At 42.9% G+C, this 27,508-nt stretch overlaps 1 protein-coding gene across 2 annotated transcripts in view; it reads right to left on the minus strand.

The window, feature by feature from the left end:
- Positions 1 to 24,379, minus strand: part of Sfxn1 (sideroflexin 1) — a 53,560-nt gene extending 29,181 nt beyond the window's left edge. For both annotated transcript variants that reach the window (XM_008847343.3, XM_029570514.1), the window contains exons 1-2: positions 24,285 to 24,379; positions 10,235 to 10,409 (exon numbers count right to left, since the gene is read on the minus strand). In XM_008847343.3, the coding sequence (XP_008845565.1) occupies positions 10,235 to 10,398 (164 nt within the window). In that variant the 5' untranslated portion in view covers positions 10,399 to 10,409; positions 24,285 to 24,379. The remainder of the gene's footprint in view (positions 1 to 10,234; positions 10,410 to 24,284) is intronic.
- Positions 24,380 to 27,508: the final 3,129 nt, after the last annotated feature.

Raw genomic sequence — 27,508 nt, forward strand, 5'->3', positions numbered from 1 at the left:
AATTATTTGGGCTTAGAAAGAGCCCTACATTTTTTAATGTAGGCACTTAGAGCTATAAACTTCCCTCTTAGGACTGCTTTTAATGTGTCCCAGAGGTTGTGTTGTATTGTCTTTTTTTTGAATTCCAGGAATTCTTTTATTTCTTTTTTAATTTCTCCTTTCTCCCACTCATTGTTTAGGAGTTTGTTGTTCAATCGTCATGAGTTTGTGTAGTGCCTTGGGCTTTGTCCAGCATTGATTTTGAGCTTTATTGCATTGTGGTCCAATAAAATGCATGGAATTATTTCAATTTTTTTGTATTTGTTGAGGGTTGTTTTGTGGCCCAGTATGTGGTCAATTTTTGAAAAAGTTCCATGGAGTGCTGAGTAGAAAGTGTATTTTTTGGTGCTTGGGTGGAATATTCGAAAGGTGTCTGTTAGGTCCATTTGATGTATGGTATCATTTAATTCAGATGTCTCTCTGTTTATTCTTTGTCCAGTTGACCTGTCTAATGGAGAAATCGGGGTACTGAAGTCCCCTATTATTAGTGAGTTTGGGCTAATCTGTGTCTTAAAGTCCTTCAAGTGTTGTTTTTATGAAGTTGTGTACACCAGAATTTGGTGCATGTATGTTAAGGATTGTAATATCTTCTTTGTTAATTGTTCTTTTGATCAGAATGAAGTGACCCTCCTTATCTCTTCTGATTAGTTTTAGTTTGAAGTCTATTTTGTTGGATAATAGAATTGCAACCACTGCTTGTTTCTTAGTGCCATTTGCTTGGAATATTCTTTTCTATCCTTTTACCTTAAGGTAGTGCCTGTCTTTGAAGGTGAGTAGAGTTTCTTATAGACAGCAAAGAGATGGATTTTGTTTCTTAATCCATTAACTTAGCCTGTGTCTTTTGACTGGGGAGTTCAGTCCATTGATATTTAAGGTTATTATTGAAAGATGTGTATTGGTTGCCATCAATTTGATTGTTGTTTTTGTTCTCCTGTTTTGTGTTTCCTAGATTATACCTTTATTTATTTTCTTTTGTTGCCCCTGGATTATAGTTGTTTCTCTCTCTGCTCTCTGTATTGCTTCAAGTATTCTTTGAAGGGCTGGTTTTGGGGACATGTATTCTTTCAGGCTATTCGTGTCATGGAAGATTTTTCTTTCCCCCTCAACTATAATAGACATTTTTGCTGGTTAAATTATTCTGGGCTGGCATCTATTGTCATATAGAACTGGAAATATCTTGCTCCAGGTTCTTCTGGCTTTCATAGTTTTCCTTGATAAGTCAGCTGTAATTCTGATGGTTTTTCCTTTGTATGTGACTTGGATTTTTTTGCTGCTTTCAGTATTCTCTCTTTGTTCTGTTCATTTAGTGTTTTCACTATGATGTGTCATGGGGGGTTTCTTTTCTGGTCCTGTCTATTTGGTGTTTTATGTGCTTCCTGTATTTGTATGGGGATGTCTTTCCTTAATTTTGGGAAATTCTCTTCTATGATCCTGTTTCAGATCTGGTCAACACCACTAACCTGAAATTCTTCTCCTTCCTCTATTCTTCTATGATCCGTAGATTTGGTCTTTTCATGGTGTCTCACATCTCTTGCATATTCCATTCCTGGTTTTTTTTCATTTTCCATAATCTTTGCTTGAGTGGTCCAATTTTTCAACTTTATCCGCCAGTGTTGATATTTTGTTTTCCATTTCATTCAATCTACTTGTGAGGCTTTCTCCCATCATTTCAAATTGACTTATTTAGTTTTTCAATTCCATCTTCCTGCCTGAGTTTTCTTCAATGTTTCTATATCTTTTGTGAATTCATTCAGAAGTTTATCCCTAACTTCTTTTGGTTCTTTGATTTGTTTGTTCATGTGTTGTTTAAGTTAGTTGAATTCCTTGATCACATTTATGATTGTTCTTTTAAATTCAGTGTTCTGGGTTATCTGTAGGGGGTTTTCCTTGTAGGACTCTTCTACAGGATTGGTGGAGTTTGGTTGGGACATAGTGTTTTGGCTTTCCATTTCATTATTTTCATGACTTTGACATATGAATTTCTTTTGTTGTTTATGATTCTGATATGAGAATTAAGTTGAAGTATGCTTCTGTTTGCATTATCAGGGTGCCTAGATCCTTTCTTTATTGGTTATGTAAAGCTGGTAGGTACAGGGTTTAATTTGGAGGAAACTGATGGCTTCAGATCAGCTATTCAAGAGTACCCACAGAAGCCCAATTCAGGTTCCAGTCAGGTACATTCAGGCTTCCTTCAATCTGGGGGCTCTCAGGCAGTCCCCTGTGTTCTCAGGCTCTCTGCCTGAGGGAGGCCCAAGGGAGGCCTGAACTGGGCACTCTCTGGAGGTCTGCTGAGATCAGAGCCCCTACACTAGTAGAGGTCTGAACCCATCCTCTCAGGCTGTCTGCTAGGATCTCACCCTTAGCCTACCAAAGCCAGATTTGCCCTGGGGCCTTGGGAGGGGCCTCACAAAATCCCAGGTAGGGGGATGGGTATGGCACAAATAGGGGAGGCTCACCACCATGTGGAGGCAGGATCCAAGGGGGCTCTCAGCCAGTCCCCTGCATTCCCAGGCCCTCTGCCTGAGGGAGGCCCAAGGGAGGCCTGAACTTGGCACTCTCTGGAGGTCTGCTGAGATCAGACATGCTTTCATAAGTTTTAAGTACATCACCTTAACTAAAGTTTGTACTTAAATACAAAAAAGCCACACACCTTAATAAGTACATGTACAATACAATGAATATTGGAAAACGCACACTGTGATGTAGCACCCTCAAGTATGGTACAGAAGATTTCCATCTTCCAAGGGTCTCCAGAGCCACCTCACTCCTGAAGACCACTGCTCTGCTTTCTAGCACCAAAGGGTTGCCTTGTTAAGAATCTTACATAAACAGAATCCCACAGAGGTGAGTGTTGATGTCTAGTTTCTTCCACTTTACAAAGTGCTTTTCATGGGCATCTTTGCTGCTGCCTGAATTAGTAGCGAATACTGAGCAGCTTTCCTGAGCTATCACTCTGTATCAATGGTGAAGGCTGTCCCAGCAGGGGAGTAGTAGCATGGCCCCATGGCTTTATTTCATATTCTCTAGCAAGAAATGTTGACATTTTTATATGCCGACCTGCTAGTCCTATAATTTGTCAACTGCTTAAATCTTTTAGTCATTTATAACAATTGTATTGTCTTATTGAATACAAGTATTTTAAATGTATGAGTTATATATATTAACTTACCTATCTTTCTTCTGGATACAAACCTTTTCTTTACAAACATTTTCTTTCAGTCTGTGAATATTTGTTTTCCAAACTGTCTTCAGTTGGGAAAAGTCTTTTCATTTTTGAGGAAGTTTAATGTGTCAATGTTTTTATAATTAACACTTAAGTCTTAACTGTGAGATCTTTGCCTATCCCAAAGTCATGTTTTCCTCCTCCTTTCTTCCAGAAGTTTCAGAACATTAGCTTGTTTATTTATGTCTCTCATCCATTTTGAGCTAAACTTGGCTTAGGTATAAAGTAAGGCTCAATATTTCACTTTTTTTTATGACTACCCAACTTTTCTAGAACAATCCATCAAACACAACAGGTATATGTGTGCTTCTCCAGTGCTGAACTATCTGTACTAGCCAAGTCTTAAAATTAGGTGAGGCAAATTTCTGAACTTTGTGTTCTTTGTCAGAATTGTTTTCAATAAACTAAGCCTCCTACATTTTGATGAAAATAATTTGAAACCAGCTTACCAGTTTCTATAAAAAGTCTATAGTATTCTGGTGACTATATGAATGCATGTATGAATTTGGAAAGAAATGGCATTTGAACAATATTCCAACCAAATGAACACAGAACTACAACAAACAAATTTCCATCTAACAAACAAATCAGTTCTGATTTCTCCTCACAATCTCTGTGTGTATTTTGGAGTTTTGGCATTTTATATACTTTGTCAAAGTAAATCTCCAAACTTTTGGGATCTTTTTGTTGTTGTTATTGTTCCTACTGAAACTGTGTTCTCCTTGAAAACTTCCTAGTCACAGTTAATTCAATTAGCTAGAAATAAAACTGACTTCGAATTGACCTTATATGTTGTGACCTTGCTAAGCTCACTTCCTCAGTTACTCTCTTTTATTCTGTAGATATTTTCTATATAGATGATCACATATTCCATGAATAAAGAGTTTTCCTCCTTCCTCCCTCCCCCCTCCCTGTCCCTCACTACCCCCTCCCTTTGCTTTAATTTTCAAAGTTTTCTAGTTAAGTCTAGTGACATGGGCCTGCAATCTTTGCTACTTCGGAGACTGAGGCAGAAATATAGCAAGTTCAAGTCTGCCTGTGCTATGAAGCATGTTCAAGGCCAGCCTGGGTATTATTAGTAAAACCGTCTTAAATGAAATCAAGAGCTCAGGGGCACAGTTCAGTGGTAGAGAACTTGCCCAGCATGTGTGACATCCTATGTTTAAACCTCAGTACCAGCAAAACTAAACAACCTAACGACAGCAGCAATCCCTCCAAAACTCCATCACAATGCAGAGTAAGGGGGAAGTGCTCCTGTCACCATCATTACATTGGATGCTAACAGCAAGGGGTTATAGACTTTCTTTCTCTTTCCACTCCTACCTTTTTGAGTCTTATAATAAAGAGATGTTGGATTTTGTAAGCTTTCTTTGCATCTATTGATAGGATCATATGGTTTTCTGTATTTCAGTTAGTGTGACAGAAAACAATGTCAACTTGACCTAGTACCCACCCTGAATGTGGGCAGGACCTCCCATGGACCCGGGTCCTGGACTACATAAAAAAGAAAGCAGGCTGAGCACCAGCAGTCTTTGCTCTCTGCTTCCTGACTGCGGATATAATATGACCAGCTGCCTCACTTCCTGCCACCTCTCCCGCCAAGATGGGCTGCACCCTCAGGCCCTTCCTTCCCTGAAGCTGCCTTTGTTAACATTTTGTCACAGCAATGAGACAAGTAAATAATCCAGTCAGCTAACATGGTAACATGTCTATGTGGAGCAATCTCAGTCTTACAACAAATATCATTTGAATTCTACCTTCTCTGGGTGTTACCCTTCTTATATATGACTAGCTTTAGCCTTTTGGGTGTTCTTAAGGATTTTTATGTCTATGTTCATGAGGGACATCATTTCACAATTTTTCTTATAATCCTTTCATCTGGTTTTGCAATTAGAGTATTTGTGGCCTCATAAAATGGATAAAGAAATCTTCCCCTTAATTTTCTGAGAAGCTTGTAGTAGAATTGGTATTTCTTCCCACAGGGGGACAATTTCTATTTTATGTTACCTGTAGTTATTTGGCCTTGAAGATTTTCTGTGGTTAAGTTAGCCTGATCCACATAGAGTCCTGGGCCACCTGGAGATCCTGTCTCAAAATTCATACATCTATATTCACTAAGATTTTCAAAAATTTCAGCAAAAAGTACTATATAATAGGCTTTATATTTTACATTTTATTTCTCTTCTAGCTAACTTCCTTACTCCATTTTGAGGGGTATATTTTGAGTTGTATATATTTTATATTCCTTACTGGGTTGATTGAGAAATCAGTTCTTCTTTATTTATTTATTAATTTTTTTTTGAATCCTAGGAAAATTAACTTCTGGTTGTTAAAATGAAGCTCTTCGCATTTTCCTCCAGATCAGTGTGGGTGGTGGTTAGCTCGTACTTTGCAGTCAGAGCTTCTCAGTTCCAATATCTGTCCTCACACTGGCAGCACAGCTCGAGGTGGGGATCAAACCCAAAGCCTTCTGCATGCTAGGCAAGTGCTCTACCACTGAGCCACATCCCCAGCCCAAGGTCAAATTTATAGCCTAGTTTCTCTATCTGAAAAACAGGGACAACTTACACCTTGATGGACTGCTGTCAGGGTTAAAGCACTAAACAGAAAAAGCTTCATGTGTTCTCGGTGCACAGTGAGTGCCGCCCAGAGCCTGCTTTCTCTTCTGCTCTGCGCTCTAATTTTTCTTTTAAATTTTTTGATTGAATTTTTATGTATTTCATACAGAACATCTCAATCAATCTTAATCATCTTTATACCCTCTTCCCCACTGGCTCCCTCCCATAGTCCCCCCACTGGAATTCATACATTCTGTCATTTGTGTTAAGGCCTATTGTGTCAAGTTAGTGTCCCCAGATGTAGTGCAAGTTGATCTACTGAGGTCTATTCAGTCTATCTAGAGTCTCTCACTCTAGGAAGATCAGCTCTTCCTCACCCAGCAGTAATCAGTTGTCAATATTTCTTCAGCTAAGATTGGGGTCTGCTGTCCATTTCCCCCAGTTCTATGCTAATTTCTGAAACAATGCTCAGTGCATTCATTGTTGGACTTAATTATTTAATTAAGGACATACATTTTCCATGGAAGCACAATTTTAGCCTATTAATTTTATCATTTTTATTTTACTTTGTAAATTCTACCTTTGATTCTTCTTTTTCAATAAAGAGAAAGTATTTAAAAACTCTGATGTGATTGGTCTGTCAGGATTTTTGCACTATCACTGAGTCTTAAGTTTTCTCTGTACTTTTTACAGCCTGTTTTCAGCATCAAAATTTTCTGATCCATTTACTCTGAATTGTACTTTGATTTCCATTATAGCAATTTCTGCTTCTTTTCTTTTCAAACTCATCTCTGTCTACCACAGAAGAGTCCACAGGAGCTTGAATCTGAAGCTTTTGCATAGTTTTGTTGCTTTTTCAAATAGAGACAATCTGGCATAAATGCCCAGCACGTGGCTGGAGACCACACATGCTGGTCCACTGTCTCCCAATGCCCAACGTGCAGACCACAGACAGATTTTCCCAACATTTGCTCTTTCCTAAGAACATTTTACTCTGTTTATGGATGCTGATGAGTTTCAAAATTCTTACTTACAGGTAAAAGGGACTAACAGGAGAGGTGGGGTAAGAAACAGTCAGGAGGTCACAGGGGGAAATGCTTAATGAACATTATATCCATACATGGAACATGAAACCCAGTGCCATGAATACATACCAATAAAATATTTTTTAAAAATAAGTTTGTTTAGAGGCAACATAAAAGATTTAAAATTTTTTCCATATTGGGTCTCTTGAAAGAGCACATCTCTTTAGTTTGTGGATGTGTTTCCTTGTGTCAGGAAAACCTTCCTGTTACACATTGTCCTAGTTTGCTTAAACCAGCTTGGGGAGGAAATGGTTTATTTGGCTTAAGGCTCAGAGTACATCATCAAGGGAAGCCAAGGCAGGAACCTGGCACATAGACCATGCAGGTATTCTGCTTATTGGCTTGCTCTCTGGCCTGTGCTCAGCTTTCTCTCTCTCTCTCTCTCTCTCTCTCTCTCTCTCTATATATATTTTTTTTTTTTTTAATTGAATTTTTGTGGATCTTAATCATATTTAGCCCCACTTCTCTATCTATCTGTACCCCCATAGGCCACCCACAGGACTTCATGTATTTTGTCATATATGTTATGGCCTATTGAGTCAAGTTTGTGTACTCAAATGTCCCTAAGTGTGAGTTTAATCAGCCTGCTTTCTTACACAACACAGGACCACCTGCCCATGGGTGGCAACACCCACAGTGGGCTGGGCCTTCTCACATCACTTAACAATCAAGAAAATGTCCCACAGACATGGCCATAGGCCAATCCAATGGAGGCAATTCCTCAGGTGAGGTTTTCTCCATCTGTCAAGCTGACAACTGAAGCTATCCAGCATACACATTGAATGGTATTTTCTGTGAAAACACCAAGTAATTTTATAGTCACTCTCCACTGTGGTCCCCTTATATAATCACTGTCAATTTGAATGCATTTAGAATCACCTAGAGATTAGTAAAACACACTTCCTGGTGCGCCTTAAAGGATATTTTTATAGAGGGTTAACTGGGTGTGTGTTTTGGGGGGTGGGGGTGGGGCACATCCTGAATGTGGATGACACCATCCTTGGGCTGGGGACCCAGCTGGACCAAATGAGGAAAGAGCTGAGAGCTGACCTCCTCCATCCTTTCTCTCCTTTTATTCCACCCTGCCATGAGCTTTCCTCCAGGCCTTCCCTGCAATGCCCCTCGGAAACAGTTGAGTACAGTATAGCTGCTCTCGAGTTATTTCTGTCACAATACATTTCTGTATTTTGGTCATAGCCACACAAAGGAATGCACCCTCTTCTTCATTCCTTACTCTTTCATACATGCCAGGGAACTGTGAGCCACAGTCCACAGGCTGACCTTCGAGCCAAGAATGATTTTACAATGTTAGAATATCCCACAGAGATTTATCTCAATGTATAAAAATATTTGCCCTCTGGCCCTTTTAGAAAGTTTGTTGACCTCCGGCATCTGTCCTTGCAAAGTCCATCTAGTTTATTTTCTATGGTTCCAATGCTACTTTTTCTGTTGTTGGTTCTCTGACACTGTTTCCAGTGAAGATTTTAATTTTTCTAAAAATTTAAAGTTCCTGACCTGATTACTGTTCTACTTTGCTTCTCTGTTGCTGTGAGAAAACACTGACCAAAACCAACTTGGGGAGGAAGTGGCTTATTTCAGCTTACAGGTTATAGTCCATCATTGAGGAAAACCAAGGCAGGGACGCAAGGCAGGAACCTGGAGGCAGGATCTGAAGCAGGGACCGTGGAGGAATGCTACTTACTGGCTTGCTTCTCTTGGCTTGCTCAGCTGACTTTCTAATGCTGCCTAGGCCCACCTGCCTAGGGATGGTACCGCTCACAGTGGGATGGACTGAGAACGCCCTGCTGCCCAGAGGCCAATCTGATGGAGGTAATTTTTCAGTTCAGGTTCTTTTCTCCCAGGAGTGTCAAGTTGACCATCAAGATTAACCATCACAATTACATCATTGTTTTCAGCTCAGAGTGGTCAACATGTCCTTCTTTTGTCTTTTGCTCCAAATTCACAAAGAATATTTACTTTCCTGAATTCCTGAAAATGTACTTAGGTGGGGTCTTCCTTCACCTCATTTTTAGTACTTTTCCATAAGGTTCTGTGACCTACCTACCCTTCCTTCCTCCCTGCAGCCCTCCCTCTCTTGGCACACTGTAAAACTTGCCTAGACTTACTGTTTATAGATCGGCACGGGCTCTGCTCTAACTGCCTAGCTAACAGTAAACTGCCTGAGATGTGTTCTTCTGCGTGTTTAGGTATAACTCTCCTGACTGTCTAATTCTACGCTTTGGAATGACCTCCTGAGAACAGAAGCCAGTGAATTACTGCCCGTGTCCTGTATGCCCAGTTGGTCACATGATTTTTATATTTTTAATAGGATTATAAAAAAATAAATATGTGACTGAAACTCTTTGAGGTATGTAATACTGACAGTATTTCTTATCCAGTCTTATATAGTAAAAGCACCTGCTGCTGAATTAGCTGTGTCTGAGCACCCAAATTCTGAGGCTGCTAAAGTCTTTTCTGTAAGTTGCATGACATGAGCTTACTTGTACTGAACCCCACACACGCCTTATTCATTTATTTTTCCCAGATGAGGTCTTGCTGTGTTGGTCAGGCTTGTCTCAAACTCACTGGCTCAAGTGATCCCCCTGCCTCAGCCTCCTGTGGAGCTGGGATTCCAGATGAGCACTACTATGCCCAGATTCGCTCATCTGCTTCCAAGCATCTTGAGATTACCTGTAACCTAATCAAACAGGAATGCCACATATAGTTTTAGTGTATTATTTAGGGAATAGTAGCAAGAAGAAAGTCTGTTCATGTTCAGGACAGGTTAAGATTGCTTTCTCCTGTGTTTTCTATCTATCCCTGGTTAATTCCAATGCTGGAGAATTACAGGGAGGAATGACTGTCCCTCATAGGTGGCAGCCTCTTATCTTATGTGTGGCTCTCTCATCTGATAGACTGTGTCCTAAATCTACAGTCCCTCCCATCTGAGTACTTACCTATACACTTTGATTCATTGGGGCTGTATCTCAGAAGAAATGGCCCTACCCCTAGTTACCAGCAGCCAGTTTTTTAAATGATGCGAAGGAGATGCATGAGGCAGCTGTATTAGAGAAAAGGAGGCAGGATGCTGGGGAAAGGGACCTCACAGCTAGGTCATCTTCAATGACAATGAGTCCTGGAGTATCTGTGGTAAGGGTCAGCACTAGGGGATCCAACGGATCTTCTTTATGACTCTTTTTTATTATTATTATTAGGTAAGCAGTAGCTTACTGCAAAAACTGCTGCAAAATCATGAAGTAGTTTAAAAACAACAGAGTAAGATGATGATCCATTATACACGAAGCCAGAAAACACAATACCAGCATTACCTGTAATCATGCACTATTTTTCTTGCACTCTCTAGTTGTTCATTTGTTAATAGAATGTTCCTGGGATCCGTCACAGTGAAGAAGTGATTGGCTCGGCCAACAAAAGTGCTTTGATCCCATCGAGGCTCCTTGATGTTAATATTGAGTGGTAGCTCCCCAGACATCGTCCTGGATTCTGGAAAGGCAGAAACAAGTCAAGTGAGGTCACACCGTCACCACACGCTTCGAAACTTTGCAGTCACACTTAACCTGAAAGAAAAGATGGCTCAATGGGTAAAAACTTGCCATGAAAGCCTGGTGACCTGTGTCCTATCCCCGGAACTCACATGAAAGGTGGAAGGTGGGAGCCACCTCCACAAAACTCTGACCTCCACATGTATGCTCCCTTGATGCACATACACAATAATAAATACATTTTAAAAAATCACAAAACAATCTCACATTTAAGGAAGTTTATGATTTTGGGTTGTGCCACATTCACAGCTACCTTGCAGCACACAGGCTGCAGGTTGGACACGCTCTTAAACCAAAGCAAACTCATAAACCTCAAGTGTCTTAACCAAATTTCAACAATTTGCTACCTCTTTCTCTTTATAAATGCATAGTATTTCATGATTCCTTTTTTATTGGAAAGATAAAAATATTCTAGATAAGATACAGCTTTTGTTTTGTTTTTTTTTTTTTTGCTTTGTTTTTTGGGGGAAGAAAGAGTTTATTTGGCTTACAAGCACAGTCCATCATCAAGGGAAGCCAAGGCAAACTCAGGGCAGGAAGCTGGAGGCAGGAGCTGAAGCACAGATCATGGAGGAACACCGTTTACTTGCTCCCATGGCCCATGCTCAGCCTGTTTTCTTATACAAACACAGGACCACCTACACAGGGGTGGCACCACCCACAGTGGCCTGGCCCTCCCATATCACTCAAAAATCAAGAAAATACCCCCACAGACATGGCCACAGTCCAATCCAAAGGAAGCAATTCCCTAATTGAGGCTCCCTCTACCTAGGTAAGTCAAGTTGACAACTAAACCTATCTAGAACAATTGACCCCTTGTCAACTTGACACACAAACACATCACTATTAAACCACAACCTCTCCATTTCTTGCACCCAAGATAAAATGTTATTACCCAAATTGCTAATAGGGGGATAGGGATGCAGACTGCTCTGGCTTCTTCCATGCTGAACAGGGATGCAGGGGAGGCAATTGGAGTACCCCTTCAGTAGGTCTATCTAAAAGACTCCCAAATTACATAACTCTTATCTCTAAGGGGAAAAGAAAGCCCTTGAGACGTGAAGAAGTAAAGGCAAGAGTAATTAGCATTACAAGTTCTAGACGGGGAACTAGAAAAAAGTCAGAACAGGGCAATTTTCAAATGTTCATATGAGAGTCCACTGGACTTTATTGACAAGGGCTTCTGAAAGCATCCCTCTATTGGGTTCCTCCTCATTTTTCTTTTGTCTTCCAAGGCTCCAAGGCTGGACTAGTTGGCTGGCAAGAGTGGCTGGATACTCAGGTAAGGGTGATAAGATGCAGTTTTAAAGTAACAAGGGTTGGAGAGATGGCTCAGTTGGTAAACTGCCTGCCACACAAGCGTAATGGCACAAGTTCAGATCCCAAGAGCTCGCTGGCCAGTCAGCCTAGCCAAATCAGGAAACTCCAGGTTCAATAAGAGGTATTGTTTCCAAAGTAAGATGGAGAACAACTTGGGGAGATACCCAACATCAGCCTTCAGCCTCCATGTGCTGTAGTGCCCTCCTGCTTCATGACCATCACTTTCTTCCAGTACCTACTAATTTATTTCTAAAATACTGCTTATTTTAGAAATACACTGTAGTGTTGTAATGCATGCTTATTACAGTGCTCTGAAAATGCTAAGCGTACCATACAAAATAACAAAGAAACACAATTTTTCACAATCTAGCTGCTCTGTAATAATTATCATTTTCAGACATTTCCTTGCAGAAAGCTTCTATATATATCATATAAAATAATTTGATGTTATCTTTTTTATTTATTTATATTTTGCCTTTGAGAATTCCATTCAATGTATTTCATCATATCCATCCTTCCTGCCCCACTCCCCAACCCCCCCTCAAATTTGTGTCCTTTTGTAATTATTGTTTTATATGTATATCTATATCTATATAATTATATATATCTATATAATTATCTATATCTATATAATTGAGCTACTGAGTCCAATTAGTGTTCCCTGTATGTACATGGGTGTAGGGTCAACCACTCGGGCATGGGGAACCTATGAAGCAGCTTGTCTCTGAAGAAAGCTAACTCTCCCTCCCTCAGCAGCTCCTGACTGCCTAGAGGGGCCTGGTGAGCCTTCTCTTGCCAAGCTAGAATGTTGACTGGTATAGTCCTGTGTAGGCAACCATACTGTTAAAGAGTACAGGGGTGCAACATCTCTGCCATGTCCAGCAGACACCATTTCCCAGCAGTCCTCCAGCCCATTGGTTCTTACAACCTTTCTGCCACTCTCTTCTGTGATGTACTTTTTGCATTTGTTCAAATAAAATCCTCCACAGAAGCAATAAATCTTCATTTGGACATGTAATCCCTTTAATCCGTATGCTGTTTTAGTTCTCAGTTTCCATATCCCTGTCTCAGACCTCTTCCCTTATGGCTGGTGATTTTCTTAGATGAAGTCTCAGGTGTTTGCAGGTCACAGTATCTAATGCTACCGAGACTTCAAGTTAACTTTTGCATCTACTCTCTCTCCATTTCTAAGACCAGCTCTAACCACAGCTTTCTTTTTCCAGCTCACTTTTCATTGCGTTATTTTATTAGTTTCACAAGTCCTCAGGTACATTAAAACGCTAAGCTTACCATACAAAATAACAAAATTTTTCACAATCTAGCTGCTCTGTAATAATTATCATTTTCAGACATTTCCTTGCAGAAAGCTTCTATATATATCATATAAAATAATTGCAAAGGCTAGGCAACCTTGTAATTTTTACTTTAGCAAAATATTCAAAGAACATCTATCACTGACCATGGATCAAAACTGAACATACTAGTTATGCACCCACATATGAAGCATTGTGTATGTGAAATGGTTGAGCAGTGAAAGCAAGAAAGTAAAATTCAGCCCAGCTATTGATAAAACAGGCTGGGATAACAGACGCAGATAAAGGCAGCTGCAAAGTTAATAGGAAACCACTTTTCTCCCAGGTTATGATGCAGCTAATAAAGTGTCACAACAGCTCCTTGTCAGAGTGACACGGGTTCCTATCGCAGAAACCTTGTTCTCCACAATCACAGATGGTCGGAAGCTTTGCTGCCTGAAATCACACCTCGACAGAAGGGTACTGAGTTTCCAGCGCAGGTGCAGAGCTTCACATTAGGACAGTTTTGGACTTAGTATTCCAAGTCTACCTTAACTTTATAGTTTCCAAGGAAACAGGGGTATTGGTCCGCTACCTAGTCCAAACTTCTAGCCCCAGTCATGCTTTGAGCCCATCAGAACACTGTATCATTAAACCCCACCTGAATTCTCCCCTCCTCCACATGCTATGACAGACCTCTCTTCTCCGCTTGGCAAGACCCCACATGACTCCTCTAGCTCACTACCATGAGCGAGAAGGCATGCCTTTGTTGGACGACAGGTGTGTCCCTGTTGGTCTCTGCTTGACTAGGTTAGGATACGGAACAAATCTAAACTACAAATTAGAACAAATCATATTCTAATGCATGCTAAGTCCAGGGATAAAGACATACAGAATACAGTAGCCGCCCCCACCCCATATCTGAGGGCGATGCACGTCCTTTGCTGGAAACCATAGATAGTACAGAACCTTATACATACTGTTTTTAGCCTATCCATATATAATTACAGTAAGGTTAGTTAATAAATTAGGCATGGCAAGAGGTACCTAAGTGTTATCAAATAAATACTAAACATTTCAATCCCCAGCACTGAAAAAACAAACCCAAGGAACCAACCAAACAAAAACCATAAAAAAGAAAACAAAAACCACAACCCCCACAAACAACCTGCTTTTTCCAGGTGTGGTAGTATACACCTATAATCCTTGTAAGTAGCAGCTTGAGGCAGGAGGATCTTGAGTTTAAAACCAGTCCAAGCTACACAGAGAGCACAACTCTTTCTCAAAAGGCAAAAACCTGAGTCAGACAAGGATAACATGATATAACTTCCTCCTGTCCTGGAACGGACCAATCAAAGACAGCTCCTTCCCTTTAGCAGACCATATTCCTCACAGGAGTCTTCTAGCCATGTTTTCCCTAAAAGGTCCCGAAGTCCCATCTTTAGTGTTGGTTTGCTGGGCACCGATTACATGACAGATTCTTCACAGCCCAAAGGAGAACAGCTCTTGCTCTACTGGAGCTGAGAGCAGGATGACCCAGTAACAGAAGAAATAAGCAACAGACAGAAGGCATAAGAAACAAGTACACTATTCATCACACCAGCAGGCAGTAAATGCTTAAAGGAAAAGAAAACAATGGCACAGACAAGAGCATGAATATTACAGGTACCATTTTCAAACAGGGGAGCCAGGGCCACGAAGCTTCACTGGAAAATAACACTGCAGGACAGGGGTGTGGAATTCAATTGTGGGTACCTGTGAGAAGAGCATTTTAGGTAAAGGGAACAGACACTGCAAAGACACAGCAGGAACGCCTCTGGTGTCTTCAAAGAAAAGCAAGAGCTGAACCTAGTTGTACAGCCTGAACTCTAGTCACTCTAGAGGCTGAGGCAAGAGGATTGCAATTTTAAGGACAGCTTGGGAAATTTAGTGAGACCTTGTCTCAAAACAAAAGGTAATAAGAGGGCTGGGAATATTATTCAATAGTATGGCACCTGCTGCATGTGTGAGGCCCCAAGTTCTCAGTACCGAAGGAAAAAAAAGCCCAACCTTCCCTCTCCACTCCCCCAGCCAGCAGAGTGTAGGCTGAGGAAGAGGGAGACAGATAAGGAAGATAGAGAGACCACAGGAGGGATTCAGTTGGGGTGAGGCTGGGCAGGGTCTGAGAGCCACTGCTTGTCACTGAGGAGTTAATAGATGCCACTGAAGGCTTCTGACTGATCAGAGCCCCTCTATCAATGTATGGAACAGACCCAGGGACAGGAGACGGCAGCAGACAGCAGCTGCGGGCTGACAGCACAATCCAGGGATATGCTGATGACTCCACCAGGACAGCAGCGAGGGAGGCGACAAGAAGTACTGGAATTGCAGATACTTTGTTGACCGTGCCAACATAATTTTCTGACAGCTTACATCTACATAGTATGTAAATGAAAGAAAAAGTATAACATAAAAGGTCTTTAGGCAGAACAACTGGAGGAACGGCAAGTCTTAAGGGGAAATAGGAAGAGCAGACTTGGATGTGTTAAATCTGAGATGCCCAGGAAGGCCTCAGTTGCCACATCCACTACTAGCAGAGTATGTAAGTCTGGAATTTGGGGGACCAGTCTCACCTGGACACTGCAGCTAAAGTCGTGAGAGGGCATGAAGCCACCAGGGAAGCACTCTGGGACCAATGAAGAGATCCAAGGAGTGCACTGTGAGGCAGTCAGAGAAGGCAAAGAGGTTTAGCGAAGGAGGCTAAGGAGTGGCCAGTGGATGGAAAACAGGGAGTTTGTCACTGAGGTTAGCCTATGGAGAGCCCAAGTGGCCAACAGGAAGAGCACTTGGGCAGCTGGCTACTCCCATTTTGGGGAAGTAAAGAGGTGGGGCTACAACTCCAAGGGCTGCCACGGAGGGAAGAGGACATTGCACAGATGACAAGTTTTCAAAATTAAAAGCAAAAAAGTAGAAAGGGAAAGATTATATGCTGCATCCAACGTGGCCTGCTCAGAAATGGTTATTTCTACAAAGCCACCCTCAGAGGGAGGTCCTAAACTACAGAATATATCCAACACACAGAGAGCTTTTTACAATGATCTGCAAGCCCCTTCCAGAGATGCCCACTCAGCAGACCAGGTTAAGGGTGGGCATGTGACTCCAAAGGAGCTCTGGCACAAACCTCCAGCTTGAAGGGCACCTGATCATGCGCTCCATGAGGTGCAGGGGTGTTGCCTCCTTCCTGCCCTCAGTGAGTTCCCTCAGGCTTGGGCATGCTGTCATGTTCCCTAGGGGATACACCTACCTATCTTTTCTTAGAAAATGTAACCCCAGATAATAGGTCTTTCCTCTTAACTGCAGTTCCCATGGTCACTCTTTCTCTTTTATGCTTAATATAAATAACAAGAGGAAAATTAAAAAGCTTTCATAGAACTTAATAACAAACTATCACCAATGTGTTCCACAAAAGCAACATTTTGGGTAAGTTTTCACCAACATGATGTTATTACGATATTTAGCTACTTTATAAAAGTGGGATTATTGCATAAAGAGCTGCACAGGATCTTACAAATGAGCTGTCTAATGTGCTCATCTGTCCTGGCTTGCTTCTCTGTTGCTGTGATTTTAAAACACTGACCAAAAGCAATTTGTGGGAGGAAAAGGTTTATGTGGCTTACAGGTTACAGTCCCTCATTGTAAAATGCCAAGGCAGGAATTCAAGGCAGGAGCTTGACGCAGAAACCAATGGAGGAACACTGCTTCCTGGCCTGCTCAGGCACCTTTCTTATATTTATACAGCCCAGACCCACCTGCCCAGTGATGGTATTGTCCACAGTGGACTGGGCCCTCCTACATCAATTAGCAATTAAGAAAATACCTCACAAACATGGCCACAGACCAATCTCATGGAGGGAATTAATTTTTCAACTGAAATTCCTCCTTCCCAGGTAAGTCTAGGTTTGTGTCAAGTTGACAAAAAGTAACCAGCAAGCACATCATCATCATATAGACGCAGAAACTAAGACCCAAGAGAAGGAAATAACTGGTCAGATGGTGTCCTTGTGGCTGACAGGGCCAGAACATGAGCTCGGGACTCCAGGGCACGGGCCAGCCACATCATTCTTCTCATCTGTCTCTTTAGCTTATATTTTTTAAAGGATGAAATCAATTAAGTCTGCAGAGAACATTTATATTTAATTATGAACGTGTCCACTGTACTATGATGCCCTCTACTATCATAACCTCACATGATTCAGCCCCCGGAGCCCCAGGAATGCTGCAGAGATCTTAAAGTGTCCTCTCTTAAGAGGCAAAGAAGATGGGCCAGGAACCTAACAGTTTTGGTTTCCAGTAAATGCAAGGGACTCGGCTGGACTTAAGAGCACACGCTTCTGCCACACGCCAGTGCAGAGTAAGCCATTTCATTTCTTGTAACAGCCGCGTGCTTCACACAAAATCCGAACATCTTACAGATAAGGAAAGAAAGATTCGCAGAAACCACGTAGACCACCTCTGACCTACGGAGGAAACAGCCAGCTTTGTCTGCAGAGTGATCTTTATACTTCAGGTCAAATGGCCAATCCTCAGGTCCCCTGAATGGCTTGTCCTTGTGGGTAGAATAATGACCTCCCAAGATGTGCACAGCCTGGTTCCCAGGAAATGAGAAAAGACCACACTGCCTAATGGAGCTTTGCTGTGGGTTTCAGCTACGGATTTTGAGGTGGGGGCAGCGATTATCTGAGTAGGCCTTCTATCATAATAACAGCTAGATACCTGAATACAGACGCAAGCTGGAGTCGAAGTGAGGCTGGGCAGGGAGTGAGCTAAGCAAAGCAGGAGCCTCCAGAAGCTGGAAAAGCAAAGGGACTCTTCCCAAGAGCCTCTGAGTGAAGTCTGTCCCATTCAGGCTTCAGACTCCAGGACACCAGGAAAATAAGCTTGTGGTGTTTTAGGTGCTCAACGAGTGGTTTGTTAAGAGCTGCAAATGGAACAAACATGGCACAGGTCCCTTACTACAAAGGAGTCCAAGGCTCTCAACTAGCATGAGAACTACACACTGGATGTGGGAACCCCAGTACTAAAGGAAGAAAAAAGAAAAGCCAACAGACTAATGAAAAGTGCAGGATTCACGTCCTTACAACACAGCTGATAGCAAACCAAGGAAAATCTAATTTCCTAGGCTCCATGTTTCAATTAGACATGACACTTTCACAACATGAATTTCCACCTCCAAACACAGTTTTCACATTCTCTGTTCCAAATGAATTGGTCAGTTTTGTTTTATTTGGTCTTTTTGAGACAGAGTCTCCCTGTAGCCACAGCTGTCCTGGAACTCACTATGTACACCAGGCTGGCCTTGAACTCATAGAGATCCGCCTGCCTCTGCCTCCTGAGTGCTGGGATTAAAGGTGTGCGCCACCACACCTGGCGAATTGGTCAGTTTTTAGAATCAGCCTGCCACTTGCCCTCTGCCTCCCTACCTTTTTAAAACAAAACATATCAAAACAACCCCCCCGCAACACAACATTTCCAAGTTCACAGGGCCAGCCAGCCATGTACAGGACTGGGAATTGCTCTTGAATTGGAACAAGGGAGCAATGTGTGTCACAGGCAGAGGAGGGGTGAGGAAGCAAGGCTGGAATGAGGCCAGGCCAGCTTCACTTGGGTTGAGAGTGGGCCAAGAAATGGCCTTGGTTGCTGCCTGGGGTTGTGGGCACACCTCCTTCTTCCTGCCCATTTCGTTAGGCCACAGCATCCTGAGCACCCACCAGCTGGATGACAGCATAGGGTGCCTGGGTTGGTGGCACAGACATGGGTTACAGTGGTATCTAACCTGCACTCTCAGCACTGACTGGTCAGTTTCTCTGGGAATGAGGTACCTACCTTTAGAGAGGAAGTGTGGTTGTGGTGGAAACTGGGGAGGAGTAAAGGGATGGATTTGGTGTCCAGGAAGTTTGATTAACATGTGGAGAGCAGCCATCCTGTGGCCTAGACTTGTCTTGAAGGCTGGCATTGGGCAAAGTTCAAACCATTTTTTTAGAGAAGTATTCTTGAGTGCCACTGAAGAAGTTCTGACAGGAACCATGAGGCTCTCCAGGAGATGAGTCAACCAGGAAAGTCTGCTCATACCTACTTGCAGGAAGGCACTCTTGCCCAGCATCAACAGAATGAGCACAGGCCAGCAGGGATGGCCACATGGCTACACATGGATCAAAAGAGGATGTTGGAAAAGATACATACTTTCCAAACCAGAGATTGAGGCAGATAATGAAAACTGCCATACCTCAAGGGGGTGTGCTGTATACTCTGTCAAAGAATGTTGAAGAACATCTAGTCCATTAGCTTTAATATGCCTGAGGCAAATGACAGGTAACCCGGAGAATCAGAAGGGGGGTGGGGTGCCATGTCTACTTGAGGCTTTGATAGTTAAACAGGCTGCAGAAATGCTATATCCCTCCAGACAACCAGAGAGGCTGCAAGAACAGCAGGGACCATATCACATCCCATGCTGGCTGTACTCACTAAAGCAGCCAGCAGTCCACAGCATTACCCACTGAGTTAAGGACTGCAGACAGTCAACACAAAGTGCTGTGGCACATACATCATGTTGGCAGATTTCTGATGTTCTGTTAATTCATTTTCCATGGTCTAAAGAAATCATGGAATAGAGAAGCAACTGAGCTAGCCTGCAGCAGAGATGCTACACAGTAGTTATGGGACAACGGGTCTCTTTGTGTGTTTAAATATCTGAACTGTAATTCCTGGATGCTTGACCAACTGGGTGTTAATTTTGACTTCCAAATCTTTTCCACTGGTGCTTGACCAACTAAGGCATTAACTCTGACTAAAGAATTTTTTTTTTTTTGATGAGTGATTTTTTTTCATTCTTAGATTTAACACCTTGGATTTTAAAAGCACTTAAAATGTTTTTTTTTTTTTGTGTATAGAGAAAAGCAGTAAGATTTAATTTTTTTTCTGTAGTTGGCTAATACCATTTTCACTAAGAATCAAAGTGGTTTTAAGTTATTTGTCTATGAATAATCACTAGCATTTATCAGTTAAGACTGTCTTATAAACAATTTAGGATGCCAACTACTAGGAACCATTAATAATTATAGCATTACACTGAAGTTAAACAAGCCTATTTTAAACAAGACTATTTATGTAGCATATATGTTGAAACAACTCTTCAAAGAGGCCTGGGAAAAATCTCTCAGAAACACTGTTAAACTTTAATCTTAGCCAAGGTTCATGGTGCCATCAAGACTCACTTTCTCAGTGTCTGTAGTCATTCATTCACAAACAGTTAACCAACATGTTCCACATCCATCAAAGTTCTTCAATAGCCTGGGCTTGTGTTTCCAAAGATCTTAAAGAGCAAAACATTAAGCCGAAGAGCAAACACATTACAATGGAACATAACCTACATTAATTCCCTCAAGCATGCGTATAGAGACCCTTCATAGGCAAAGCTTATGATGTAGGGGCCTCATCCGAGAATGCTGAAGAAGTGTTATGAGATCACTATCTCAGGCAAACTATCAGAGTCGGGATAGGAATGACTAGTGTTTGAATCTGCACACATCTCTCAGAATTTTCCATTTTTGTCAATGAACTCAACCTGCTTTAAAATTTACAACAGCAAAGCCACACAGGAACAGGACCCTATATCCATAGTACATAACACAGTGAGGCCAATGGCTGGGTCAGCTCCCTCTCAGCACCAGTCACTAGTAATCAAAGCAATGAATGCCTTAACCTGCCTCTAGCACTAGCAAGTCTGTCTTTCACTGTTTCTGTTTTGCCAATCTCCTCAAATAATAATTATAGCTAACCAATAAAATTATTTTTACTTGAAAATGAGAATAAGGGAAAATATCAAAGGACACAGCTCCTCAAGCAACCTAACCAATAACATTTCTTTAGGTTTTATAGGAACCCAGAACATCTGGAATGCCTGAGGACAGGTGGAGAACACAGAAACCTCATGGAAAGAATTGGTTATTGGATGAATTAGTGACCATTCTGGTACTCACCTGGCCCTGACTAAAATTAGACTCCCTAGAAATGCCATAGCATCTTTGTACCTGTGGCCCTGGCAGGAAGGAATCTAGGGCTGCATCTGGCCTGACATCATACTGGCAGCATCCAGGTGGACAAGGGAGGGGATCACTCCTCGACAACTAGGCCCAGGAGCACTTCCATCAGATATCCACCTTCATGACTGGTGAAGTCTGCTCCAATGTGGCACCATCACCAGTGGGCTAGTAGTCTGAATTAATTTGAAATTCAGGCTCCCAACTATGTATCCCCAACCTCTACCAGCTGTTGAGGAATGTGGGGTGTGTATGAGAGCTGCTGACAAGATGAAGGTACAAACTCATGCTTGTGGACAGAACAAATCTGAGTTCAAATCCTAACTCCGCCAACTCCTCGGGCAACTTCTACACATTATTCAACTGCTCCACTCTAAAAGAAAATCTCTATCAACACAGGATATTGTCTACCAACAACCACTGACATTTACTAATCACTCACTCTAAAAGCTGTCCTTACAGCATCTCATCTAAGCCTTGTAACAATCATCTTCACAGCCTTCCAAAATCCTTCCCCATCGTTCAGTCTGGGCAGTTCTGACTCCATATTAGTTTCGACCCTCTGGATGTCAGAGAAAATGTGTCTGTAATAGACAAACTAAATCAACATCAACCACTGATATTCACTAACTTTTAGCCAGTAATGTCCCCCAGCAGACATTCTCAAGGGCATGGGCATGGGCATGGGCATGGGCATGGGAATTAAACCACAGGTAAGAAAGTTGGATTTTGTGCAAAGAATCACAGCAGTTTAAGGACCATGTCCACTCAGCAATGGATTCTCATGCTGCAAACTCCTGCCCTTCAGGGAGAGTGCTGGATGGAGATGTGGGCCCTGCTACCTCTGGCGCCACCTTCCATGCAGACCTGCCCCATAACTCAAGACAATCTTGTTCATGTTCCAGTTCTCAAGATCAGCTCTGACTATGGGCTCTTCAGCAATCATTCAGGACAGGGTGAAGCTCTTATCCATTAAAGACACACACACACACACACACACACACACAAAACTACTGATTTCTACTTGACATGGTGGTATTAGTCTGTTAAAAATGATAAGCTACTACCAAACTATTAATACTGGATATTTTAGACATATCCAGTCAAATGACTTACCACTCAGAATCCACTCACAGATTATATATACCAAAGTCCATGAAATGTTTAACAAATTAACCGTGGTCAGCTAAACACTAAGTTTGAACTTTGCACAGATAAAATATCTTTGTAGACACATATAGTTAATAAGTGATGTTTATAGTTTACATATCAACAGAATCCTAACAATGAATTTTCACTTTCTAAAAAACTGCTTTAAAACAACCCAAACAAAAGACTTACTATTACGGACTTCTTAACATGAACGTCAAAGCCAAAAATTGGCCCTGCCCATGATTCTACACAGCTTAAAGGCACCTTGTCACTTCTGCGTCGACATAGAGACACATACCTTAATTCATTCTAAGGTACTTAAAAGCAATAAAATTAGGTGGGTTTGCTTCATAGGTGACTGTGGCCTGGCTGTTTTCTTAGCTTTTTTTGTAGGAAGTTAAGGAGGGACAGGGGTGTTTCCTGTCAGTAGCTGCTCTGCATATCTCATGGGGATAAAACTTTTACAGAAAACTAAGTGCACGCTCCTCTTTCTACAGACCCTGACCTTGTAGCGTACCTGCCACATAGGTTACAGTGAAGCTCATCTACTGGTATTTCCCTTTCATAAGCATTCATGCAGATAAAATCCTGTACCCTTTACCTAACCCTAACCCTTGCTGGAGCAATCCAGAACTGGATGGGAACTAAGATTCTTCTCAAACACCATTAGTTATACAACTGGGTCACCTGCAGTCTTAAGGGGAGGAAGGGCCTGTCTGAGGTCCCAAAACTTCCTGAGGGTGGGGTGGGGGGGTGCTCTATTGGTCCTCCAAACAGTTCTCTCATTCAGCAAGCCTGAGTCTGACACTGTGAGAGCCACAAAATCCCCTTTTACCTGTATGCCTCTTTCCTCCTTCCTCCTCTGCCTGGAACATGGACAGAGGGAAGAAAATCTAGAGACATCCAACTCAAAATGTAGAGCAGAAGAGGGACCAGAATGGTGAGAAGGGGCTAAAGAAAAGGCCCTGCGTAAGTGCCCAAACTCTGAAGTCTGGCAGAGCTGGGCTTTTCCATGCCAGCTCTCAAATCTTCACTGAGGACCTGTTGGTGGAGGCAACTGCTTGGTGTTCTGTATATGAGGAGACATGTTAAGCAAGATAAATATAGGTCCTGTGCACATGGAAAGAATAAAACAAGTGAACACAATTTATTTCAACTAGTGCCAAAACAAACACAAGGGTAATGTAATAAAGTGTAGGTGTGACCATACTTTTGACAGCACACCAAGGAAAAGAATCTTTGTGAGGAGATGGCATTTAAATCGATACTCATGGCCCAGCTCACCCCCTGGCCAATGTGTGATTTTATGGCAGGCCACTCAACTTCCGAATCTCAGTTTTCGAATCTGGATAATGGAGACAATACTAAGGACTTGGCAGAATTGGCAAACATTTAAGTAAGAGATCTAATTCGGCAGGCACACAGTAGATTGTGTGGTCATTTTTCTAGGAAGGCTGGAGAACTGAGATGCACTGAAACTCAAGGTGAGAGGTGGGTGCAGGATCACGCATCTACTTGGGGGCATAGCGGTTCCCTGAAGAGCTTAAGAACTCCAGAGCAGATCCCAGGTGGTGTCCTCTCTGACCTCCGGGTCCAAGAGGCTAGGAGCCACCTGGCCACCTGGCAATTGCGCGCGCCCATCCCCTGGCAGCCATCTTGGGTGCTTCCACCCAGCAAGTTTCGTCACGCGGTCGCAGGGGACAGTGTGGCAGGGTACATGGAAGCGTGGCCAGTTGCACCCCTTCCCACCCGGGGTGAAACCCACTCCACTGCCGGGACGCTAGGACCTCGGAAGCCTGGGGTGGGAAGTGCAGGCTGCGGGCCGCCTGTTCCTCTGGGCGCAGAGACCAGGCCCGCAGCATCCCCAGCCCTGGTGCAGATCTCCGCCGGGTCCTCTGTGCAGCGCTGCTCCCGTGCGCGCCCCCGCCGGCTCCCTGCGCGCGCCCCACAGCCCGTCCTGCCGCCCACCGCACTCACCGCCTCCCCGGCCGCCGCCCGCGCTGCTCGGTCCTGCTCAGCGCCGCCTCCCGCAGCCGGAAGCGCCGCGGCCCCGCGCACCGCCCCCAGGAGCGCGGCCCCGACGCGCGGTCCCGACGCTCGGCTCTGGTGGCATCTGTCATGCTCTCGGGTCGCCCCAGACCTGGCTGCCCAGCTCCCCGGCCCACGCACGACCCCTCGAGCCCGCACCTCTGCTCTGGCTTGGTGCCTGGCTCACTGACTCCACTTTGAACTCCCGGGTTCATCCTCTCCGTGGCCCGGTCAATGCCACTGTTTTCCAGTTTGACTACCCTTAAGAGACCACTCCTTAATATTTGCTTTATACGCAGGGCCTTTCACAGAGGCTGGTCCAGTGGCTCGCTCTTTCATTCATTTAGGCTAGTATGGCGCTTGGCACGCCGGCGATACAAGGAAATTTAGATGGTACGTGTGCCACAACCTCATTTATACCTTAAAAATAGTCAGTTGCTGCACTGAGAACAGGCCATACTAGGAAATCACACAGGAGGCCTTTTCTGACTCCTGTGTGCTTAACCAGGAAGAATGTTGCTGACCTTAGACCAGGCTGGTCCAAGTGGGAGGGTATCCTGCACTCATTTTGAAGGCAACCAAAATCTGATGGTGAATTACATCATGTGGACAGGTAGAAACATTCCATTTTTAAAGACCCAAATTCTCAAATAACAGAAGTAATGAGATTCCAAACAGAATTCGGAGGCTACTCTGTGTGTGTGTGTGTGTGTGTGTGTGTGTGTGTAATCTGACAAGATGACTGTAAAACGTATATGGGAAAATAAACAGCCTGAAACAGCCAAAACGTTTTGAAGGAGTGCCTTGTCCTACAGTTACAAACTTTGGCATAAACCAACGGTAAATAAGAAGATAGCATGTCTGTATAAGGATCAAGCAGACTTAGAGAAATAGCCAGATGTGAAGGAGGATTCCTGTGAAGAGGCTGGGTCTGCAAAGGCTGCTTGACTGATTAAAACTTCAGTGAAGTAGACAGTGTGGAATGTTGCGAGCCTGTAGCCAAACTGTCTTGGGCCATCTTTAGCCCTGTTAGTAGTCATTTATAGCCCTCGGTGTATCAGGAATAACATCCTGTGACACACACGTAAAATCCTTTGGAACGTATGAACAGAACCCCAGTTTCCACCAATCCAAGGACTAAGAATGCTGTCAGATAGCATCTAAGGCCTGTAGCAGAATTCTCCCCTCTTCACTATAAGCTGCCTCTCTGATGTCTCCACCAATGTGTTTGAAAAGTGTCTTGATTTGTGACTTTCTTTGTTCTGTTACAACAAAAACTTCATGAAACTGTTGCCACATTGGAACATGGAATTTGGGATGCCTAAATCTGTGTTCCTGGGCCATGGTCACTCATGTTTGGCTCAGAATAAACTAGCTCTTATGTCCTTTGAATTAAAAGTTGTGTTTTTGCATCAACGTCGACATTATGCTGATGCAAAAAGGGAACTGACTCCTGTCAGGGATTTTGTACAATGTAAGCCTGGTCCACAAAGCTCCTGAATAGCACCAAAAAGGAGCAGCATTCCTTTTAGGTGGAGAGGGGAATGATGTCATTGAGCCTGCCAATCAGATTAACCACCAATGGGTTTTAAAGAGCTACTGGCTGTGAATACCATGTGACCAGCTCTTCAAGTTTGTGCTGCTTTGACTTCCAGTATGATGAACTGTACCTTTGAACTGTGTGCTGAAATAAACCCTTTCTCCCTTGGGTTGCTTTTTCCCAGAGCGTTTTATCACAGTAACAGAAAAAGAAACCAAGAAGAGTTCCCAAATAAATAGCTGGTCTAAGTCACCACAACCCATGCTCTCCCAAAGATGATTCATCTGTGTCTGCCTTGTGCTCAGTAAACTTGTCTTTTTCTACTTTTCTGGTTTGGGTGAATTCTTTCACTGCCCTCCAATCTCCCACCATAGATGTGGCTCCTGAATTTGAGAATTTGCCACCAGTTGTATCACAAGACAGGAAGAAAGGTTAGATATTCATGCAACATACTGTGAACAAATGAACCACTGCATTAGACAACACAAAACTAAATCAACTGCAGGCACATTGAGGACCCCAACATGAAAAACAAAACTTTGAGCAGTATTTCACAGACATTTTGGATGGTATTCCTTGTTCTCAGAATTCCTGCAAATATTTGATCTGACAGACTCAAAAGGAAACAAAAAACACAACAAAACACAAAAGGACCCTTCAAAAAGCTCATGAGCAAAGAAAGAGATGTGTAAACAAGTACTTAAGATAAATGGTAATAATTCGGTATCAACTTGCAACAGTGTAAGTGGGAAATGTAGCTAAGTGCTAATGCAAGGCAGATAGGAGTGACCAGGTTGGTGCAGGGCAGGAGGCATAGTAGATCCAACCCTGGCCATTTTCTGTTGCCACAGTAAACACATCCTAATCATGGGGGCTGGATAGATGGCTCAGAGACTAAGCGTACTGGCTGCTCTTGCAGAGGACCTGGGTCCGATTCCCAGCACCCACATGGTGGCTAACAACTGTAACTCCAATTCTAGAGGAATCTGATGCCCTCTTCTGACCTCCTCAGGCATTGCATGACACAGGTGCACTTACATACATGTAGACAATACACCCATACACATAAAATAAAAATAATCAATTAAAATAACACATCATAACCAAAAATCCCCAGGCTACACAGTAATAACTGTTTATTCGATTCCCAAGTCATGAGTTGGGTGGGTATTGAGCTGTGCTCTGCTAGGTTTACTCATGTACCCATGAATGACTGTGGACCACAGGTGGCTTTGCTGGTTGGTGCGTCTGAGGTCTTAACTGGAACAATTCTTTGGCTTTCCTTTGTTCCACAGTTCCCTTTCCTCCACAGGTGGTCTTGGGCACTTTGCAGAACAAAGGACTAGAAGACGGAGGGGAGACAGTAGAGGTCAGGACTGAGAACTGTACACCTGCATCTTTGCTATGTCTTATGGGGCAAAGCAAGTAACAAAAGCTCACCTAGGCAGAAGGAAAAGATTTATCTCTTCATGGTAGGCATTGTCAAGGGATATCATTCATATGAAGAACTGGGGATGCCCCCAAATTCTGTCATATGTGTCTTTGTCTTTTCAGCAGCTTGATTCTTCTGGGGGTACACCACTCTCTCTTTCATTTGATCTGGTCAGATTATCACTCACAGGGATTTATCCTC

This window comes from Nannospalax galili, unplaced genomic scaffold (genome assembly GCF_000622305.1).
Source record: "Nannospalax galili isolate Female #2095 unplaced genomic scaffold, S.galili_v1.0 scaffold762, whole genome shotgun sequence".
In the NCBI taxonomy this organism is placed as follows: domain Eukaryota; kingdom Metazoa; phylum Chordata; class Mammalia; order Rodentia; family Spalacidae; genus Nannospalax; species Nannospalax galili.